The following is a 22,199-nucleotide window of genomic DNA, read 5'->3' as shown; positions in this document are numbered from 1 at the left end:
AGTCGACCAGGGCAAGTTGCAGGGGGAGTAGGAGTGGGAGACATTGTAAAGAATCTGCAAGAGGTGATTTGGATTATGGGGAGCAGAAAATATGGGCTCAGCTGAAGATGATAACTTCAAGGATTTGAACCTGGGTACCTAAAAGCTCAAGGCCTAAGGAAAATACTGTGCTCCCAGTGGACAGCTGGTTCAGAGCATGGAAGTGCTGCCTAGCATTTTCACTTGCAGTTCTATACAGGCTGATGTGTTTTATTGTTGTTTGGCATCATGACCTTTATCAGGGGTGGGGAATGTCCGGCCCCTGGGCTGTATAAGGCCCGAGAAATTATTTGGTCTGGCCCTGCCAAGGCAACCGCAAGCAGGACTCGAAATTCAATAAAGCTAGGAGCTTTTTTCATAGCAGTATAAATATATATTAAGTGAATAATATTATAAATAACCAAATGGCCCTTGGCAGAAAAAAGGTTCCCCACCCCTGATCTATATAGAGATTGATTCTCTCCCCCTGCCCCTCTTCTAACCTTATTTTCTCAGAAATAATATATCCCATCTGTCTACATAGGTGAGAGACCCTACCTGTGTGACTATCCTGACTGTGGCAAAGCCTTTGTTCAAAGCGGACAGCTCAAAACGCACCAGCGCCTTCACACGGGAGAGAAACCTTTTGTTTGTTCCGAAAATGGTATGATGTTAGGAGTTAAGTTTATGTAATAACTAGTAGTGACTTAGTAGTTAAAAAATAACTTTTGCTTGAATTTTTTGGGAGGAGAGATTTTTTAAATCAAGATTTTAGAAAACACCATGTTCAATTTCTGAGGAAAGATTGATTTTTAAAATATTTTTAGGTGAAAATCTTAAAAGGCAAATAAAAATACTATATTCAGTTGTAGGCAGTAGAAAAATCTATGAAAGTAAATACAGCCTTTAGAGTAGGCTTTTATGTTGATTTTAAACATTTTATCTGTTAAACTCAAGAAAGCATATTGTCTGCGTTTTCAGTAAAAGGGGGAACTTTTCCATTTTATTTATTTTTTTAAAGTATATTTTATTGACTTTTTACAGAGAGCAAGGAAGGGGGATAGAGAGTTAGAAACATCGATGAGAGAGAAACATCAATCAGCTGCCTCCTGCACACCCCCTACTGGGGATGTGCCCGCAACCAAGGTACATGCCCTTGACCGGAATCGAACCTGGGACCCTTTAGTCTGCAGGCTGACGCTCTATCCACTGAGCCAAACCGGTTAGGGCGAAACTTTGTCATTTTAACACGCCACTGTTAGTAATTTCTTGTCACTTTTCTGAAGTGATTTTCTTAACCTCTTATCACAGTTTCTTAAGATGTTTTTCTTGTGCACATTTTTAGGCAGTTATAATTAAAATTTAATGCAGTTCTGTTTTGTAGCTCTGTGGTTTTCTTATTATTGTCAGTCACAGATGTCTTCAGGCTTTTGATCTAGTGAATTTGCTGAAGCATATACTAGTTATATCTGGATTTCTGCCCTAACCCCACACTGTTGAAGAGTCAGCTGTACACTGATTGCCTTATTGATACTGAATATTTAATTTGCTTTAAAAATTGTTTGTTACCAACAAAGCTAAAGGTCACGTTTTCCTACTTAAACTTTGTTCAAGCTTTGTTCATCTTTTGGGATGTTGCCTTATGAGAGAGCCTGAGAATACAATCCCAGGGTCGGAGGGTTTGACCATGTTTATGACTCATGCAAATGAATCACTTCCCAGGGGGGTTGCGTGCATTTATAACGCAGTGACCGAGAGGTGAAAGACCATCGCCCGCCCCCCTCATGAGCATTGATGAATACTGTGCTTAGGGTTTTATTTCCTCCTCCACGTTAGAGAATGCTGTCTCATGGTCTTACTTACTTTTCTGAGCATTTCCCATGTGGGCCGCAGTCCCGATGCTAATGGGTGTTTCCCTCTGTGCTTTGTAGGCTGCCTGAGCAGATTCACCCACGCCAACCGCCACTGCCCCAAGCACCCTTACGCCAGGCTGAAGCGGGAGGAGCCCACCGACGCTCTCAGCAAGCACCAGGCGGTGGACAACCAGGCTGCTGCCGAGTGGTTGGCAAAGTAAGGCTCCCCTGGACCACGGCCACCCCGCGCGTGGGCTGACGGGACTTCCGAAGTTCTCTCATTTTAAATAAGTTGCTTCTAAACACATTCTATGAAATAACTTGAAATGGTGCTTTATTTCTTAAACCACAGGAGTGTTATTAGGACCTGTGTGTGATAGAAAACTATATGATATTAATTACTCTTGAGTAATTAATTGTCTGTACCACAATGTATTTTAAAAGTAAGAGTTTTCCCTCATTTAAAAAGGATATTTAATGCATATTTCATTTGTTAGTGCAATGCCTCTTCATTTTCTTATATTAGAATTAGATCTGTGCTGTTATTGTGGGGATATATGTATATCCATATTTCCCCATATCTGTAGATACAGATATACGTATATGGGTAGAGCTATATAGAGAGAGATGTTCCAAGAATCACCCAGTTTAATTTTTTTTAATGGCAGCGAGGGGGGGGGGCAGTATAAAAAATGTTCCCTAAGGGTATTTTGATGTAAGGAGTCATCTCTTCTATACAAACCGCCAGCTGCTGACGGTGCCACTCCCTCGCTTTCTGGGCTTCCTCTGCCCTTGGGACAAAGTCTAAGCCCCTGAGTGCTGCTGAGCTCTGCCTCCCTCTGCAGTGCCGTCTGGGCCCCTGCTTTCTCAGCACCGCTCTCCCTGCGGTTTCTGCTCTCCCTGCGGTTTCCGGGCCTTCGTGCTCACTGCTGCCTCTGCAGATAGGCTGCTTCCCTCTTCATTTAGCCACGGGGCTTAGTCTTCATTTCTTACTCAGGTTAAACCTCACTTCAGGAAGTTCTTCCCCGACCTGCTCACCAACCCCAAAACACAGGTTAGACTCACTTAATAGATACTTTTATAACACACTGTATTTTCCCTTTCAAGGCCTGCATGGCACGCACTCGGATCCGTCCCCCTGCTGCACTAAGCTCCACAGGGCAGGGCTTGTGTCTGCCTCGCTACTGCATCGCTTCCTGCCTCCGCTCCCTCCTCCTGGCTGGCCTCCACTGCCCCCTTCTCTCTCATTTGGCCCAAGCCAGAAACTTGTTGGTCATCCTGTCTTTATCCTCTCTCCCATCTACTTCCTTAAGAACTCACAGTCAGCTACGTCATCCCTCTCAATCCATTCTCCATGCTGCTTCCACAGGATCTTTGTAAAATGCTATGTGATCCTCAGTACGAAGTCTAAACTCTGTTATGGCATTCAAAGCTCTTCCGTACCTGGTCCCTGCCGACCCAGTTAAACTTATCTTTTGCCACTCTCCTTTTCTAGTTGTCCTTCAAGTCAGACTGAACTGTTTGCATTTCTTTTTTTATACCTCTGAGTATTGCCACAACTTTTCCAGTTTGAGTAGCCTGGATTTCCTGACATCTAGTAGTTTTCCTTTTTTTTGTATCTAATTTTAAAAACAGGTTTGCTGAGGTATAATGGACATACAGTAAATTGTAAATATTTAAAGTGTGCAGTTTCACACATTTAGACACGTTTGCATCTGTGAAATCATCACCCATCAAGATCATGAACATATTCATCACTCCCAGCATTTCCTCAAGCCCTTTCATAATCCCTCCCTCCCACTTCGACCCGAACAACACTGACCTACTCCTGTTACTATGCATTACTTTGCATTTTCTAGTGTTTCATACAAGTGAAGCCATGCAGTATGCACTCCCTGTTTGTCTGGCTTCTTTCACTCAATTATTTTGAGATTCATCCATGTATCAATAGTTCATTCTTTTTTATCACTGAGTAGTAATCCATTGTGTGGATATACTTCAACTTGTTTATTCAGTCATCTGTTGACGGACATTGGGTTATTGCAGGATATAAATAAGGCTGTTATAAACATTAATATACAAGTCTTTGTAGGGGCATTTTTGGATGTAATGATACTGTCATTTATTTCTTTAATTTACCAAGTTTGCATTTTCTCTTGTGAATCACCAGTTGGCCATGTCATAGAATAATGGTGGTGTTCTTAAATTTTTGAATAAGTTCTATGTGTTACAGATATTAATCTGTAAATCATATTTTGTAAGTTTTAAGTTTCTCTTCGTTAACTCAGTCAGAAGTCACCATCCCTCTGTGGATTGTATAAATAGGTGTTTAATGTTTATTCTACTATTTCTATACCTTAGTGCATTTTACATATGATCTTTAAGGCATAGTTTAATGGCAAAAACACATGATTAGAGAGTTGAGTATGAGACCCAGAACTGCCCGTTTTTGAAAATGTGAGAAAGTCCCTCAACTTCTTGAACTTGTATTGTTTCCTCTGTAATGAGAAATGTGAAATCATTCTGTAACTTTGGGAACTAAAACGCATTGAATACCGCGGTAAAGAACACTTTTTTAAACAAGCAAAGTAAACCTTTGAGGATGTCAGCTATACCCTCTAATTCACGCGGTTGCATGTCCCGTAGGTATTGGGAAACAAAAGAGCAGCGCACCCCCACCTTGAAGGGAAAGCTCGCGCAGAAGGCGGACCAGGAGCAGCAGGACCCTCTGGAATACCTGCAGTCGGACGAGGAGGACGACGAGAAGAGCGGGGCCCAGCGGCGGCTGCAGGAGCAGCGCGAGCGCCTGCACGGAGCCCTGGCGCTCATCGAGCTCGCCAACCTGACCGGCGCGCCGCTCCGCCAGTAGCCTGCACACTGACTCCCACTGTACAAAAGTACTGCCCAGCATACTTCAAAAGTAGATCCTTGGGCATAAGCTAAGCACCTTATTTGCTTACCATAGGCTGCTATTCTGTAGAAATTGATGAAGAATGTTATTGCCCCAAAATATGGGGTGAGAGAGAATTGCACTTTTTTTTATATGGTAATGGATTGTTGTAAAGTTTAAAATATTTTGTAAATATGGGACTTCTAGTACAGGGTAGGAAACTACGTATTGTGGGAAGCTAGATTTTGCAAGTTTAATGCATTCATTGGAAGCAGTTTTCACAGGAAGCACTTTCAGAATAAGACACTTTTAGAGAAAAAAAACAAAAGCAGAATGGGACATGTAGCCAAAGAAGGTTAGGAGAGATTATTTATAAGATCATTTTTAACAATTTGTACTAGTACGTTTAACAATACTGTCAACACTGAAGTAAGTGAGAAAGTGGAAGATGTGTGAAAGATATTTTTAAATTGCAAAATAGTGTGACTAATAAGACTAGAGAAATGGAAAACTGCCTATTTCAGAAGATGTCCTAAGTTACGGATTTTGAAAGAAAAGTAGATATTTGAGGATCTTGGTAAGATGCATAATAGTTCAGAATTTTTAAAATTGGAGTAAAATTGGTCTTATTCTATCTTTCTGAGGCTTTACAACTTACTATGATGTTTAGTTTTGAAAAGCACTTGTTATCCCTCTCTTAACTTGGGAACTTTTGCACATTTCTTATTTCTCATTTGCTGACATTGAGTGGTTAATCTTGCAAAGTCTAGGTAACCTGGTAATTTTTTTTTTTTTTAAATATGGGCCCTGTACTGAGATTTGGCACTTGGATTTTTATTAATAAAAGGGACATCTACAGGGTTGTTTTGTAGTGAACTGTTTTAGATCTTTTGTTAGCAAACACTAAATTTCAGTTGTACTGCTTGTTTAGAATTATTAGCAAATGAAAGCCTTCTATTTATATTTTCAGTGCATAAAGCCACCTTCTTGCTTTTCAGAATAACATGCCGAACTATTTTGTGCTCACTAAATTCAACTATCAGTTAAACACTGCAGAAAAGATTAGCTACTCAAATAAGTAGGCTTCTGGGGTAGTTTTAACTGCATGTGTGTTAACTTGTGTGGTGGTTTTAAACCGTTTTTCCAAATAGATGCCATTTTTAAACACCACTTTATGTACTGAAGCATGAACAGAAAAATCGAGAGCTGAGCGGCTCACCTCCTGTATGTAGGCAAAAGCCTCGCTCATTTTAGCCTCTGTTTTAAGTAGAAACTAAATAACATGAACAACAGAAATTTTTAGATTGCTTAATTGGAGTAAACCTCAGAATAGTAGGGGGAAACGGCTCTCCAGCGCCTTTACTTCGTAGCCGACAGATATGGCTAAACATTATCTAAAATATACGCTTCTTTCTCCCCAAATCCCAGTGTGTTGCAGTCACAGTTCCACATGTAGCTGTGGGGAGGGGAGGGATTAAATGCCTTGGAAAGGAACAAAAGTGTGAAAGATGATAACAAATAATGTATATGATGAGGACATACTTTACAAATGTAATCCTCAGTACAGTAAATTACAGATCTTGAAGGATTTTTTAAATAAGAAAATTTATATTTGTAATGGTCTAAGAATTTTGTTTGTAATCTGATATATAGAATTTTAACTTGGAGCACTTATAGGCACAGTAAAAGAGACTATAGCATTGAATTTTCTTGGTTTAGCTGTCAACATTTTTCTCTAGATTTTTCCTTTCAAGTATGATTTAAATGAATTATAAAAAGCAACACTTACCAGTCTTGGGAAATCTAAAATTTGATGAAATTACATAAAGAAGGAAGATGGTAAGAATTTAAAAAATACAAATACTTGCCAATTCAAAAATAATACAATTTAAGGCCTTCAAAAGTAAGGGCTTTTGTTTCTCTGGTCAGCTTTTGTCAACTATAATAATTATATTCACATTCTTTATTTGTATAATTGAAAGTTTCAGAAATTATTACAACTATTTACTATAGAAATATTTAAAATATAATACTTCAAAAGTAGATTCTTGGGCATAAGCTAAGGGTTTTTTTTGATATAAGCTATATACTTGGACAAAATACATTGGCATTTAAAATCTGAGGTGTGTTAGGACTGCTTTTTGTTTTAAAAATGTGGTTTACATTCAAATTTTTGAAGTGTTTTATGCTTCATATGGCTAAGCTGTAGTTTGGCAGCATTAACAGCATAAGAAATAAACATGCTGTAATTTGAAAAGATGCTTTGAATAAAATTTTAATTTACAGTTTAAAGTACATGCTCATTCTTGAACCCTTTATAATTTGTTTTCCTATCAAAAATATAACAACCATGATTTAAAAAATTAAGATTTAGAAAGAAATGTCACCTGTGGCTCTACAGGCTTCTTTTATTATTTTGATACATTTTATATTTCACTAGAGGCCTTCCTTCCCCTGGCTGCCGGCACCGGTTTTCCTCCGGCACCCGGGACCCAGGCCTTCGCTCTGGCCACAGTGGAGAAGGCAAGCCTCTTCCTTCTGCATATGCAAGTTAGCCGCCATCTTTGTTGGGTTAATTTGCATACTCATCCTGATTGGCTGAGTGTAGTGGAGTGATACCAATTTGCATGTTTCTCTTTTATTAGTGTAGATTCTGGTCTCATTCCAGTCATCTTTTTAGAATAGTTGGAACCATAGTATGAGTTGCTTTTTCTTACTTTAAAATGATGGGCTTTTAGGTTATAGATATTCATTTAACTTTCTCATCTGGTTCATTATTAGTGTTAAAAGTACACTGGTTGTAGCCGAAACCGGTTTGGCTCAGTGGATAGAGCGTCAGCCTGCGGACTGAAAGGTCCCAGGTTCGATTCCGGTCAAGGGCATGTACCTGGGTTGCGGGCACATCCCCAGTGGGAGATGTGCAGGAGGCAGCTGATCGATGTTTCTAACTTTCTATCTCTCTCCCTTCCTCTCTGTGAAAAATCAATAAAATATATTAAAAAAAAAAAAAAGTACACTGGTGTACATAGTGTTGCCAGCCCTATGGCAGATCTTACATTAGGGAAATCAGGAATGGGATTTCATTTTACTTCTGTTCAAGATGTGTTGTATCTGGGGGCACCTGAGTCAAGCAGATCTTTGCATTTTTCATGACTTATTTTTGGTTTATCTTTAGTTCTGCACTGGAAATGGCAAGGTGCAGCCTGGGGCTTTGCAAAAGAATTGCAACTCCACTTCTGACGTCAACTGAGTAAGGATGAGATTTTAACAGCGATATGGTCTTGGAAATATGGACATAGAAACAAATTAAATGCAAATATTAAGGCTGTCATTAAAAGTGACCTCATGTTTTGCAGTCAAAACTTATTTGGAGACTCACTGGAAACTTCATTGATTTTTTAGGAAATTAACCAAAATGACTTCAAGTTCAGATGATTTTATTCAACTTGCCTATGAATTCATTTTCTATTTTAAAATGGTCTTGTGTGTTTTTTCTTGTTTTGGGTAATGTGGACTCTTCCTTCCTGCCTTTTTTAGTGCTAGTCATTTGTCAAAAGTTCTGCTTTAGTTCTTATCAGTATTGAAAAGATTCTTGGTTGTTCAGTGCCTACAATGGAAAACCAATTGTATGGCATGGATATAATTAGGCTCAAACATCTAAGTTGAAATATTTAGCTTTTCTGAAAAGCTAAGATTTCAGATTTTTAAAGTTAATTATTTACAGTGAAAATATGGGACACTAAAAATTGCCAAAGCAGGTGGACTCTGGTCAGAGCGGGCGGTTCTGGGAGGCTCCCCTTCAGTTAACGTCACCAGCACACAAGCTTGGTTGCTGTCCCGAGAGAGATGGCGTGGGCGCGGCGGGAGGCAACTGCAGAAAGCGCGCAGAAGCGAGGGAGCCTGAGCCCGCGCTCACGCACCAGCCCTCCCACTCCCGGGCCTCCTGAACGGAAATGAACACACACACACACACACACACACACACACACACGAATGTTTGTGGAAACGTTTTTTAGAATCGCCCTAAACTGGAAATAACCCGCATGCCCACCAGCTGGCGAGTGGACACACTGTAGTGCTACTCGGTGAAAAGAAACGTGGGTGAGTCGCCAAAACGAAAAGAGGGAAAGCCTTAAAAGCGGACACAGGAATTTCTAGAAAAGGCAACTCTAACCCATGGCAATAGAGTAACTTCTGATTGACTTCATCCGGCAAAAAGGGCCCCTGGGGGGTGTGTGTGTGGGGGTGTTCTGTCTGGGTGGTGACATGGTGTATGCATTTGTCAAAAACATCACACTGACTCATAGAATCTGCGTTCCATTTTGTGTAAATTGTACCTTTAAAAAGTATTGCAGAGAAAAAGTAAAACCAACCCTAAAACTGAACTGCAGCGTTTCTCCCCAGAAGAGGTGCGGAGGAAGACAGGGCTCCCCCAAGCCCGCTCTGCCCCCCGCCTCCCCGCCCCCGGACAGGTGCCCCTCGCGGGCTCCCGGACCAGCTCCCGCCGCGCGGCTCCTCCGCGCCCGCAGCTTTGGGGCGCCCGCCGGCCGCGCCGACACTGGGGTTCGCTGGGCCCCTTCCTGTTTGGACTGCGCCCTCTCGGGGCGACGGGGCGGAGACGGAACTGGGGCGGGGCGGCCCGGAGTGGGGCCAGGCGGGCGGCGGGCGGCGGGCGGCGGGCGGCGGGCGCGGCGCGGGCATGACCCGCCAGGCCAATGGCGCGGGCGCGGACCCCGCCCCCGGCCGGCTGCCCCCCGGGATGGCCCAGCTGCTGTCGGCGCTCTTCTACGGGACCTGCTCCTTCCTCATCGTGCTGGTCAACAAGGCGCTGCTGACCACCTACGGGTGAGGCGGGCGCCAGGGGTCCGGCGGGGTCCGGGGGGGCGCTCAGCGGCGACCCGAGCCCGCACTGTCCGCGCCGCCGGCGGGGATGGGCGCGACCCGCGAGGTCCCGCGGGGCCGGGAGTGGCGGGGCCGCGGTTGCCCTCGGGGCGCTCAGGCCGGGCGGGCGGGCGGGGCCGGAAAGCGGAGTCCCAGTGCCCACGGGCGGCTGTGCTCCGCACCTTGACCGGGTTTCACAAGCCCGGACCTTCTGGGAGCCCAGCCACACCTCGCCAAGTCCCCCTCCCTCGTGCGGGACGGCCTGGCCACTGCTTCCTCCCGCGGGGCAGCTCGCGACGCTGTGCTGCGGGAAACTTCGTCCCAGTGCTCCCAGGTGCACCCAGGAGCTGAACAAGTGAACACGTTTAAATATGTATCTAGAAGATGCTCAGTAAGCATGTCAGTCCTGAGCGGATAAGCTCATTTGTATTGTGTGATCTTTCTCAACGGACCGGACAGCTGGGGAAAACAGTGCCAAGTTCCCATGGTTACTGTCTTGGATTGAGTGTGTGCTAAACCAGCAGATTTGCGGTTCCTTGAACCTTCTTGTAAGGACTAGAAAAACCTGTTTAATTCTGCTGTCGCAGGAACAGCGTTGAAAGCTGTGAATTCAGACCCACCTCCACCGTGGAGTGGCTGTCCCTCCTGGGACAGTTAACAGTTAACAGTTTTCTCAGATGCAAAAGCTGGGTAATTACAACCCTGTAAGTTGCCTCCCAGAGCTTCGCAGGACCTGTCATAAGTGAGGCTCTTTGTAAACTATACTTGCTACAGACTGTAAATCAGCATTTTATAAAGAGCACAAGGAGAGGCCAGAGCATCGTCAGCCTTCTTATAGTACTTGAGAAAGAGGACACCCACATGAGCTGGCTGGTTACACCGGCCACATACTTACTGAGCAGCACCTACTATGCGCCAAGCAGTTGCAGGCACCAGGGAAGCAGCTGTGAACAACACAAAGCCTCTGCTGGGAGGTCCCAGTTAGCGGTGGAGACAGAAAATAAACAAGTGGGTTCAGGAATCAGCAAGATGGTTCCAGGTGTGAAATGCGAGTGCCCCGTGGAGAGGTTGGTGCTGCAGCATTCCAGACAGCGGGGAAGGTGTTGAAGGGGCGTGGGCGTGGCCTGCTGCGGGAACAGAGACAGGGCGCTGTGACTGGAGCTGAATGAGCAAGTGGGAGGAGGAGCGATGTCTGGGAGGTGGGCAGGGAAGGCAGGATCAGCTCCTTCATTCAATAATATTAATGAAGCAATTGTTTTGTGCCAAGCACTATTCTAGGCACTTGGGATACAGAAGTGAGTAAAGCAGATCAACATCCCAAGTGTCATAGAGCGTACATCCATCCTCCCAGAGCTTACATGGAGCTTTCTAGTGAATCCTATATAATAAAAGCCTAATATGCTACGTGTCCGGTCGTCTGATCATCCATTCAACCAATCAAAGCGTAATATGCGAATGATATGCTAAGGTTGATCAACTGCTCACTATGATGTCCAGTGACTACCAGGGGGCAGACAGTCCACTGGTCGACCAGTTGCTATGACGCCCAGTGACCACCACAGGGCAGATGCTCCAACCAGTAGGTTAGCTTGCTGCTGGGGTCTGGCCAATAGGGACTGAGCGAGATGGGCCGGACATGCCCTGGAGCCCTCCTGCGGTCCCTCTCCGGCTGGCCAACCTCCCGCGTCCCTTCCTGTCCCTGATTGTGCATTGGTGAGGTCCCTCAGTCTCCCTGCATCCTCTGGCAATCTAGGACCCCTTGAGGGATGTCGGAGAGCCAGTTTCGGCCCGATCCCACAGTTTCGGCCGAGGGACCCCCACTGGTGCACAAATTTGTGCACTGGGCCTCTAATTAAGAAATAAACTGCTAGAATTTATGTCATGGCAGATGTGGCTGTGCAGTCAAGAGGGAAAAAATCGGGCAGGAAACGGAATGAGGTAGGGAGTGTGGGCATGGAAAGCATTCCGTCTTGTCACGGTCAGTGAAGCCTCACCAAGGAAGTGACATGTGGGCCAAGACCTAAGTGAGACGAGTAAGGAGCTTGGGTGGGAACGAATGGCACTAGATGGGTCCCAGGTGATGGGTTGGCAGGTTGTGCAGGGCCTTCGCGGCCACCGTGGGGGCTCTGAGCTGGCTGGGAGCCACTGGGAGGAGCGGAGGAATAGCAGGGTCTAAATCACTCTGCTGTGTTGAGATCAGATATTGGGGGACCAGGGTAGAAGCAGGGAGACCTTCAAACCAAACAAATTATTTTAATTGTAGTCTGAATGCAATTGCAAGTCCCTGGGAAGGTTTTACAAAGGGAATGCTATGACATAACTTGTGTTTTTAAGATTTCTTTGGCTGATGGGTGGGTGGAGAAGTAATGATATTGGGAGCAGGGAGAAGAGCTAGGAAGCAACTGCAGTATTCTAGATAATTCTACGAGATTGCTTCGACTGGGGTAGGGTTAGCATGGGGTATGGGGGAGCAATAGATTTTGGGTATTTTTTGGTGGGCCTATGGCTGTCGATACTGCTACCAGGTCTCTCCCAGAGTTGCAGCGTGCTTGCTGGTGTCCATGGGAAACACAGACCCCGCTTTGAAGAAATCAGAATAGCCCAATGCCTAAACTTGGGTCATCTAACACATGCAGTGGAAGCCAATGAAAAAGAGCACGTGAACACCTAGGGTACAACACGAGAGATCGCTGTTCGTGGGCGTGTTTGGGAGTGGTTGGGCGTTGTGCCAGACGACACGAGCAGCTCAGCCCCACGTTCTGAACCCGAGTGAGCAGGTGTACTTTCTGGCCCGGTAGTCAGTGCCTCCAACACGGGCCTTCTTGTTGGAAGAGGGAGCAGTAAGCGCGGCGGGGCGCTTGGAAGATGAAGGGCAGTGCCCAGCCAGGAAGAGGATTACGGGAGACAGCCCATGCTCCCGCCTTTCCATCTTTAGCATTCCGAGTTCCACGATTAAAGGAGAAACTGGAGTTTTTGTCTCAGGGAGACAAAACCCTTGTAACCCTCCTATGAATCGGTTCACATTTCTGTAATGCAGTGTGTTATGCAATGGGCGAACCCTGTTCAAATAACACTGCCCATTCTCTCTTCTCAGCATGCTTCAGGAGCAGGTTTGAGGGGAGGAGGGTTGGTGTGATTTGGTTACGGCAGTAACCATAGACATCTGATTGAGCATTAGCTGCTCGGGCGATGTCGTGTTGTAGGTTGCACGGAGGGACGACCTTAGTCCTCACCGCCTTCACAGGTCAGGGGGCTGTAGCTCAGGGGACGTTTTTTCTCTGATTTTGAGCAGATTGTGGTTGGGGTACAAGGCGGATGGTGGTCTTATTTTATTTGGTTTTAGTTCAACATCATGCTATCTTTTCGCGGTTGGACAGAGGTCGCTGGCAGCCTGGAACTGTCAGCCGGTGCTGGGATGAGCGGGGAAATCAAGGCTTTCAGATTCATGGTGGCTGTGCAGGTGGTCAGCTGTTTTGTTGCCGTTTTAATGCTATTTTTTAACAGCGGTTCTCAACCTGTGGGTCACGACCCCTTTGGCGGTCGAATGATCCTTTCACAGGGGTCGCCTAAGACCGTCCTGCATATCAGATATTTACATGACGATTCATAACAATAGCAGCATTACAGTTATGAAGTAGCAACGAAAATAATTTTATGGCTGGGTCACAACATGAGGAACTGTATTTAAAGGGCCAGAGGTTGAGAACCACTGGTTTATGACATGGAAACGTAGAAATGATGCTTTAAAAACACAGAGCTAAATGGCATCCAGCTCACGAGCACGGCTGCGTGTCTCCTCTTTCTGCCTCCCGGGCGTGGGGCTCACCAGCAGCGGGCCCCACACCCGCCCGGTGATGTGAGGTTTCTACGCCAGCAAGAGCGGCAGACGGCATCCGTGGGGGAATGGGAAGTCGGCGGTAAGGAGTGAAACCAGTTCTCAATTTTCTCAGAACTCTGATGAAAAGGTGCCTCTCCGGAAGACGCTGCTCCCAGCCAGGGGCCAGGGCGGCGGAGGGCCGGTGGCTCCCGCTCCCGCCCCTGCACAGGCTCCCTAGCGACTCCTCCCCCCAACCGCCCCCCCCCCCCCCCCCGGACTTTCCTGCTCCCAGGGATGGGACCCGAGCCGCGTGACTCAGAGTGGAGAGGCCTGGTCACCCCCTGGCTGCAGCGTGCACGTGCAGCACCCGGAGCCATGGCGGCTGGTCCCATGCCCCTGCCGTGCGGCTCCCAGGGCCACTGCTCCAGCCTCCAGCGGTCCACAGGGCCAGCCCTGGAAGCCACGCGACTGCCATCAGGCCCCCACCTGGGCTGTCGTGTCCAGCACCGCGGCCTCCTTTCATCTGCTTCCTTCCTTCAGAGCTTGAGCAGCTCTGACTGTCCCGAGAGAAAAACCACTGGGCTGGTGGGTTGGACACTGAATTGTTGATCAGGAACCTCAAACAGCCCTCCTTGTCCCAGAAATGGCTCTTTCAGGCTTTGCTCTTGATGTGACACCTCCACACCCCCACCCTCCTCCTGCTCTTTGGATGGATTGAAGACAGATGCATAGATTGAATTACTTTTTATATAAACGGGTCCACACTATAAGTGTCACATAGTTACTCATCCTATCTAATAAAAGAGAAACATGGTAATTGGCATATGACCGCTACCCTTCCCATTGGCTAATCAGGGCAATATGCAAATTAACTGTCAGCCAAGATGGCGGCTGGCAGCCAGGCAGCTTGAAACTAACATGAGGCTTGCTTGCTTCAGTGACGGAGGACTCCAATGTTCCCCACCTGCGCTGCAGGCCTCTGAGCTGCAAGCAACTATGTAACGAACACAGTAGCTAAACAAAACCCCAGAAACCTGCCGGGCTTCAGCCAGCCGGATCGCAACATTGTAAGCAAAGGCCAGAAACCTACTTTCAGCAGCGGAGGCCTAAGAACTGGAGCCAAGCCTCAAAGCTAAAGCTGGCCCAGAATAAAAAAGAAAAAAGAAAAAAAGGAGCGGTTGGGAGCTTCAGTCACCCCAGCCTGAAAACAGCCCTCAGCTCCTCACCCAGACTGGCCAGGCACCCCAGTGGGGATCCCCACCCTGAAGGATGTGTGACCAGTTACAAACAGCCATCATCCCCTCACCCAGGCTGGCCAGGCACCCCAGTGGACCCCCACCCTGAAGGGTGTGTGACCAGCTGCAAACAGCCATCATCCCCTCACCCAAACTGGCCAGGCACCCCAGTGGACCCCCACCCTGAAGGGTGTGTGACCAGCTGCAAACAGCCATCATCCCCTCACCCAGGCTGGCCAGGCACCCCAGTGGGGACCCCCACCCTGATCCAGGACACCCTTCAGGGCAAACCAGCCGGCACCCACCCATGCACCAGGCCTCTACCCTATATAGTAAAAGGGTAATATGCCTCCCAGCACCGGGATCAGCGGAACCGCGAGGCCTCCCAGCACCGGGATCAGCATGACAGGGGGCAGCGCCCAAACTCCCTGATCACCCTGCGGCTCTGTGTGTGACAGGGTGCGGCACTCCAGCCCCCTGATCGGCCCTGCTCTGTGGGTGATAGAGGGCTGCGCCCCAACCCCCTGATTGGCCCTGCTCTGTGAGTTACAGGGGGAAATGCCCCAACCCCCTGATTGGCCCTGCTCTCTGCATGACAGGGGGTGGCACCGCAACCTCCCCATCGACCCTGCCTTGAGTGTGACAGGGGATGGTGCCCCAACCCCCCAATCAGCCCTACCCTGAGCGTGACTGAGGGTGGAATCACAACCTCCCGATCGCCCTGCTCTGTGTATGACAGGGGGCGGTGCCCCAACTCCCCAATCGCCCCTTCTCTGAGCCCGACCAGGGGCTGCACCTAGGGATTGGGCCTGCCCTCTGCCACCCGGGAGCAGGTCTAAGCCAGCAGGTCATTATCTCCGGAGGGGTCCCAGACTGCGAGAGGGCACAGGCCGGGCTGAGGGGCCCCCCTACCCCCCGAGTGCACAAATTTTTGTGCACCAGGCCTCTAGTCTATAATAATAAAAACGTAACATGCTAATTAGACCAGACGTCCTTCTGGACGAAGCCAGGGCTGTGAGGGAAGCCTGGTCCCGGGTGCCAGAGGGAAGCTGGTGCCGGCAGCCGGGGGAAGGAAGGCCTGCTCTTGCACAAATTTCGTGCATGGGGCCTCTAGTTTATTTATAAATAGTTTTCCTGAATCCAAAAAGGAGTTGGGAAGGGGGCTTTCACTTAATTACTTAATTTTTTTGAGGATCACCTACATCCTCCCCATCACTTTTTATGATGAAAAGTTTTAAGCATACAGAAAAATGGAAAGCAAAGTACAATGAACACCCATATGCACACCACTGAGATGCAAGGGTTACCATGTTGCCAATTGCATTTTTTCCTCAGAACCATTGAAAGTAAGTTGCAAACATCATGATATTCACTCTGAAATACCTTAACATGCCTCTCCTGAAATGTGGATATTCTTCTATGTAGTTATCATTTTTTTCTGTTAAATTTAGCAGCAATTTCCAAAAATAATCTAATACCAACTTTATACTTATTCCTATTGTCCCCAAGAAGTTTTTATAGTTGTTTTTATGAAGTTTTTAAGTTGATTGGAATGAAAATCCAATCCAGCTTCATGCACTGCATTGAGCTATATCTTCAGTTTATTTCCATCTGGAAAAGGGCCTCATTCCACCCCTTGGCCAGCTGTGTGTAAAATGCCCCATGGTCTGGATTTCCTGATTTATTTCCTTAAGTCTCACTGAGTTTATTTTCCTCTATTCCCTCCCTGGAAGTTAGATCTAAAGACTTGATTACATGCAGATTAAACATTCTTGGCAACACGACTTCATTGCTGACCCTGTGAACTTCCTGTTACATCTTATCAGGGTTGTCTCCCATTAATCATGCTGCCTGCATTTGAAGTCTTAATTAAGGTGGAGAATGCAAGTTGCATGTAAGTATGAAATTTACTTCTGATTTGAATGGAGAAAAGAGAAAGTTCAACTAAAAGAATAGTTGACTTTCAAGTATATATTTCTTCACTACAAGAGTTAATATTTCTTATAAGATCCCTCTAAGATTTAGAGGTCATGAAAAACATTAAGAAGTTGAAGTGATTATGTTTATTTTATAAACATGTTTCAATTTTTGATAATATGTATAAACTCTCTGCTGTGAAAGATGACTCCTGCACACTTCTCCCTCCACCCCCTCCTCTAAAACTTCTTTGTAAGGTAGCATCCGGTGCTGTAATTATAATCCCACAGTTGTTTGACTCTGTTCTGTTAGATGGATACAGTGATCAGTAACAGCCCTTTACCACAATGTCTCCGTTCCAGGGTTCTTCATGTTGATTTGACTCCTAATGGGTGCATTCCCTTGTCAGGTAGTTTTTTATGGAGAGTTCATGGCTGCTGTGTTAATCATGTTCAGCATTCTTAACAGATTTTTCTGCAACAGGTGTGCCTTTAGATCTGAAGACTCAGTTTATTTATTTTCTTTATGCCATAGAAATGACTTTTTTTTTATCTTTAAACTAGTGGCCCGGTACACAAAATTCAGGCACATTAAAAGGGAATTAATTAGAGGAAATATTTTAATATTGCTATTTGCCTTTTCTCTATAATAGAAGTGTCAGAGACAAAAGAAAATTAATAAAATGTATATGAAAATCTCCCTCCTGTCAGAGTCTGGGGCACGCCTCGGGACCCAGAGTCAAGTTCCTCCCCAGCCGCATGCGCCTCGAAATCATGCAAGACCCAGACCCAGCCAGCCCCACCCCATCAAGCCCCGGCAGGCAGGGGATACAGTCTCAGGTCCCACATCAAGCTCTGCTGGGTGGGGGTGCAGCCTCAGGTTCCCTGGCACAGGTTCCCCGGTGGGGGAGAGTGAACCTGCGACCCAGGTCCGTGCCCTTGACTGGGAATCGAACCCAGACTTTTTAAATAACGCCTATCACTGTGTATTATAGACTGTCCCCAAATTTTTATGAGTTGCTAAAATCACTTGTTATCCTATGTTTTGTTTTGTTTTGTAGTTTCCCATCTCCAATTGTTCTCGGAATTGGACAGGTAAGTGGGAAAAGTCAAGCTCTTAATTAGTCAGTACACGTGGTGCAGTTGTCAGTGCTTTTGTGTATGACTGTGGCTTACAAATGTATTCATCTCATCATGGTACTTTTGGTGAAGCAATATGAAATAACACATATTTTATGTCATTCTAGAATTTAGGAACAGTGTATCTGTAGGAAAAACAAGTACTGATTTTAATTTCCTTAATGGAATTGAATTACTTTAAAACAAGGGGCCAGAAGACTGCAGTCTCCAAGGTCTGTCTGGTGGGTAACAAAGGAATGGCTGGGGCCGGGGGTGGTACCGGGAACATAGCTACCATTGAGATGTGCACCTGCGACTCGGTTGAAGCTGCTGTGCCAGAGAGGAAAAGGGTGCGGAGACGAGTACGGCCCACGGGGCCCTGATTATCAGAACTCCAGAGTTTTTTCAAGAGAAGCAGGTGTTTGAGTTTTTATGTAAGATCTCCCATTGGTAAATGCCAGCATGGGATCCAATTTCACAAGACTCTCGATGGGCCAAACAGAACATGTTTGCTTCCTGTGGTTTGTGATTTTTGTTCTCAGGTATAAAGTTGACCTGGAAAATCTTTCGGACTAACCTGCTTGGCTGTTTCTGAAATTTCCCATTAATATTAATTTGTGGATTGTTTATTCTTTTGGTCATAGGCTGGTGATTTCCATAGACAAGTGGTAACAGGCATCAGAGGTTTTATTTGCCCTGCTTTGCTTTAATTTATAGGGAGAAAAAAATTAAAATTATGGAAATTATATCTTGTTAACTGTGTAATTGTGAATCTGGAAAAGCTGTCATTTATATGATTAAACATTGTTCTGGTTTCATGTTTTGCTAATAAGGCACTCTTTGAAACATCATGTTAGGGGGAAAAACAAACAATATATTTCCTTAAGGCGAAAAAATATGTCATCTTTATATTTCATTGTGAAAATACGTACAGAAAAGCATTTAAAAGATTAAATGCCGATGGAGAAAGGGCTGAGGGCAAAGTGATAAGCTGTCCTTGGTAATCCCTGAGGCAAATAAAATCCCCGCTGTACTCAAGGTAAATAAAGGCTTTTTGATTTTTAATGTTGGGGGAAGAGGCCAGCAGACCTATTTTTAAAGGTCTGAATTACAGAATATTTTAAATAAGTGTTAGTATATTTCTGTAAGAATTATAAAGTAACTCATAAATACAAACCACAGTTATAATTCAGCATGGGTTCCAGTTATATGAATCTATCATAAGTATTAAGTTTGTAAACTTACTGGGATCAAGGTTTAGGATTATGACCATGTTGAAGGAGTCTTTAAATTTTTGCATCCTAGTCCTAGCTGGTTTGGCTCAGTGGATAGAGCACGGGCCTGCATACTGAAGCATTCCAGGTTCGATTCTGGTCAAGGGCACATGTCCGGGTTTCAGGTCCGATCCCCAGTAGGGGCCGTGCAGGAGGCAGCCGATCAATGATTCTCTCTTATCCATTTTTAAAAAAATATTTTTATTGATTTCAGAGATGAAGGGAGAGGAAGAGAAATATAGAAACATCAATGATGAGGGAGAATCACTGCCTCCCCTCCCCTATTGGGAATCAAGCCTGCAACCCAGGCATGTGCCCTTGACTGGAATGGAACCTATGATGCTTCAGTCTGCAGGCTGGTGCTCTATTCACTGAGCAAACCAGCTATGGCAGCTATATTGCTTTTTGATGAATCTGTTTTCTTCTGATGTCTTTGTACCTCAAACAGTCCACATATTTTGCTGAAGTTTCTTTCCCCCCCTTTTTTAGATGGCGGCTACCATAATGATACTGTATGTGTCCAAGCTAAATAAAATAATTCACTTCCCTGATTTTGACAAGAAAATTCCTGTAAAGGTATGTGAATAAAAGGACATATAGCTCTGATGAAAGATGTGAAAATATTACATAACAGCCGTGACCTTTGCAGTGGGGTTCAGGATCTGAAGGAGGGACTGACGCACAAATGAAAATACTATACACGAAATATGAATTTAGAAGTCATTGGAGACACATACCAAGACTCGGTCCTGTCTGCTTTTCATTCAATTTTAGATACACATCTTGCCCTCTAGCAATGCATACAGGCATATCAAAGGTAAAGTTTGGTAAATAGTAAAAGGATTATCAGGCTAGGGAATTGCCTTGTGTCACCACTATCTCAACAGGAACAATCGAACAATTGGTGCTTAGCATCAGCCCTACTAACGCCCAAGGTCCATCGGCCTTCCATGTTCCTTGATGCACTCTCATGACAATATTGGCAAGTGGTGGCTACCTGCATCTCCCCCTTTTTGTTTTCTTAATAAATCTTGAAAGGTGTATGCCATCTGCAGGGCTCAAGTCCTTTTAAGACTCTTCATTCCATGTCTGCAGACTAGAATTAAACACATAAGAACAAGATTGAGACAGACAATAGTGGTTATGCTAAGAGGCAGATGTAAAGAGATCCAGTGAAAGGGATTAAATTCTTTCAAGTCCTTTTTAAATTGCTGCCAGGCATCTAAGGAACTAGTTTGTAGTAGGCTCCTTTCTTGGACATCAGTTCTTTATGGGTCCCCTTCTCAATCACTGTCCCCTGTGACATGACAGCAATGATATTTGAGTTTGGGATGGTGGACAAATGGTGGGCAATGACAATGCAGGTCCATCCTTCTCTGGCTTTGTCCAGGGCAACCTGCACCTTTGCACAACTGATCACTGCTAGCATGGCAAGGAAAACATTCTCAGGTGTTCTCAGGGTTCTTGTTTTCTCACAAACTCGCTGAGCTTTCTGGACTGTCTTCTTTACCGTACCCCAGGTCATCTGCGGACTGTTTGTCATCTGTCTTGTCTGTCTTGTTCTCCTTCCATTCCTTATCTTCAGCATGTTGCTTGGGGCTACTGCTGTCTTTGGCTGGAGTAGTCGATTGTCTGCAGCCACAGGTACAAGACAAGGCTCCAGGTGCAAGGTCCTCATTAGTCTCATCAATTCCTCCCTCAGATCCATGTTGAAGTTTAATGTTCCTTGAAGGAATCCACATGGGCTTGGAGGAGTTTTCTGGAAATACACAAACATATTCTCTACCAAAGGTTAATAAAGTTGGGACCTTTTCATAAACTAGACTCAGGATCCTTCCATTTGATCAAGCCCTTTTTCTTCTGGCTTATTCTGACACCAGTGTAATTCCATAGGTGTCTTGCCATCAGCATTACAAGTGAAAAATTTTAAAGTAATTAAGGCTTGGTGTAGTCTACCTACAGGAGATTTCTCCAGTATCACTATTCCCCCTTTTTGTTTTTCAAGTTGGGATTTTAGTCGCTGATGTTGCCTGTCCTTGGGAATTGTACGGTATTCCCGTAATGTGCCTGTTGTAATTGTATGCATTTCCTTTTGTTAAAGGACCAGGCAGGGTGGTATGAGCCCTAATATGAATGATAAAAAGGGATATTGTCTTTGCTGTACAATTTGCTGTACCTGTTTAAATAGTGTAAATAGACTTTGGTCACTGAGCCATTTTAACTGAGTAGTCTTAATTCTGTTTACCAGGTCAGCACTATAGACATAATCAGAAATAACATTGAGAGGCTCCTGGAAAGTCTACAATGCAGCCCTGACAGCTTCTAATTCAATTCTTTGCACAGAAGTGTGACTGGTCTGGATGACTCGGTCTGAATTCATCATATGATAAACAGCTTTACCATTAGATGAACCATTGGTAAAAACAGTTAATGCTCCAGGAATGGGTTCCTGTATTTTTTGGTATAATAGGGGTGTAATATAAAAATTGTAGTAACTTGTTTTTTAGTAGGTGACAATTAAGTTCTCCTGAATATCTTCTTAGTCTAATCTGCCAATTCAAATCAGTCTGAAATAACATTTCTAATTGCTTCCCAATGAGTGGAAGATAGATGCATTGGGGTTCTTCTCCTCTGAGCTGCCTGCAATGCTTTCTGAGTTGAGATGTTAATTGAGCCATGAGTTCTATACATGTAACTACAGTTTTAGAGGATTGATGCCCTAAGTCAGTGGTCGGCAAACTCATTAGTGAACAGAGCCAATCAACAGTACAATGATTGAAATTTCTTTTGAGAGCCAAATTTTTTAAACTTAAACTATATAGGTAGGTACATTGTTATTAACTTAATTAGGGTACTCCTAAGCTGGCCTTTGCTAAAAACGTCCTCAATCTGATTGAGGTATGTTCGCTGAGGTCGACCCCTTCCAACTCTCCCATCCACACTGGTCTTGTATACTTGTTTTCATCTATCTCCTTTCCGAAAATCGACTTCTGCGCATGGGCCACGAAGTTTCAATCACACTTTACGTGCGTGCCCACACGTGGTATTTTGTGGAAGAGCCACACTCAAGGGGCCAAAGAGCCGCATGTGGCTCTTGAGCCGCGGTTAGCCGACCACTGCCCTAGGTGGACCCACTCAATAATAGTAGGAGAGTTTTTATTTTGGAAGATGACGCCAGTGGGACTATTTGCAGTAG

General features: G+C 45.2%; 3 protein-coding genes across 4 annotated transcripts in view; 2 read left to right on the top strand and 1 right to left on the bottom strand.

Annotated features, from left to right (window-relative positions):
• Window positions 1-7,046, top strand: part of ZNF367 (zinc finger protein 367) — a 30,331-nt gene extending 23,285 nt beyond the window's left edge. Inside the window, exons 3-5 of the mRNA XM_036331422.1 lie at window positions 563-682; window positions 1,950-2,088; window positions 4,518-7,046. Of these exons, the coding sequence (XP_036187315.1) occupies window positions 563-682; window positions 1,950-2,088; window positions 4,518-4,740 (482 nt within the window). The 3' untranslated portion in view covers window positions 4,741-7,046. The remainder of the gene's footprint in view (window positions 1-562; window positions 683-1,949; window positions 2,089-4,517) is intronic.
• Window positions 7,047-9,420: 2,374 nt separating this feature from the next.
• SLC35D2 (solute carrier family 35 member D2) overlaps window positions 9,421-22,199 on the top strand; it is a 53,333-nt gene continuing 40,554 nt past the window's right edge. For both annotated transcript variants that reach the window (XM_036331419.1, XM_036331420.1), the window contains exons 1-3: window positions 9,421-9,606; window positions 17,672-17,705; window positions 19,493-19,579. In XM_036331419.1, the coding sequence (XP_036187312.1) occupies window positions 9,461-9,606; window positions 17,672-17,705; window positions 19,493-19,579 (267 nt within the window). In that variant the 5' untranslated portion in view covers window positions 9,421-9,460. The remainder of the gene's footprint in view (window positions 9,607-17,671; window positions 17,706-19,492; window positions 19,580-22,199) is intronic.
• On the bottom strand, window positions 20,226-20,780 carry LOC118667645 (phosphatidylcholine translocator ABCB4-like). The gene has a single exon (XM_036331421.1). It carries the CDS (start codon window positions 20,778-20,780, stop codon window positions 20,226-20,228), a length of 555 nt encoding a protein of 184 aa, XP_036187314.1.

Source organism: Myotis myotis, unplaced genomic scaffold (assembly GCF_014108235.1).
Source record: "Myotis myotis isolate mMyoMyo1 unplaced genomic scaffold, mMyoMyo1.p scaffold_m19_p_12, whole genome shotgun sequence".
Taxonomy (NCBI): Eukaryota; Metazoa; Chordata; class Mammalia; order Chiroptera; family Vespertilionidae; genus Myotis; species Myotis myotis.
Note: the sequence above shows the minus strand (reverse complement) of the source record. Positions and strands in the feature narration are given on the sequence as shown.

Coding starts and splice junctions, on each gene's coding strand:
- LOC118667645 (XM_036331421.1), bottom strand. CDS start 20,780: ATGTTTGTGTATTTCCAGAAAACTCCTCCAAGCCCATGTGGATTCCTT.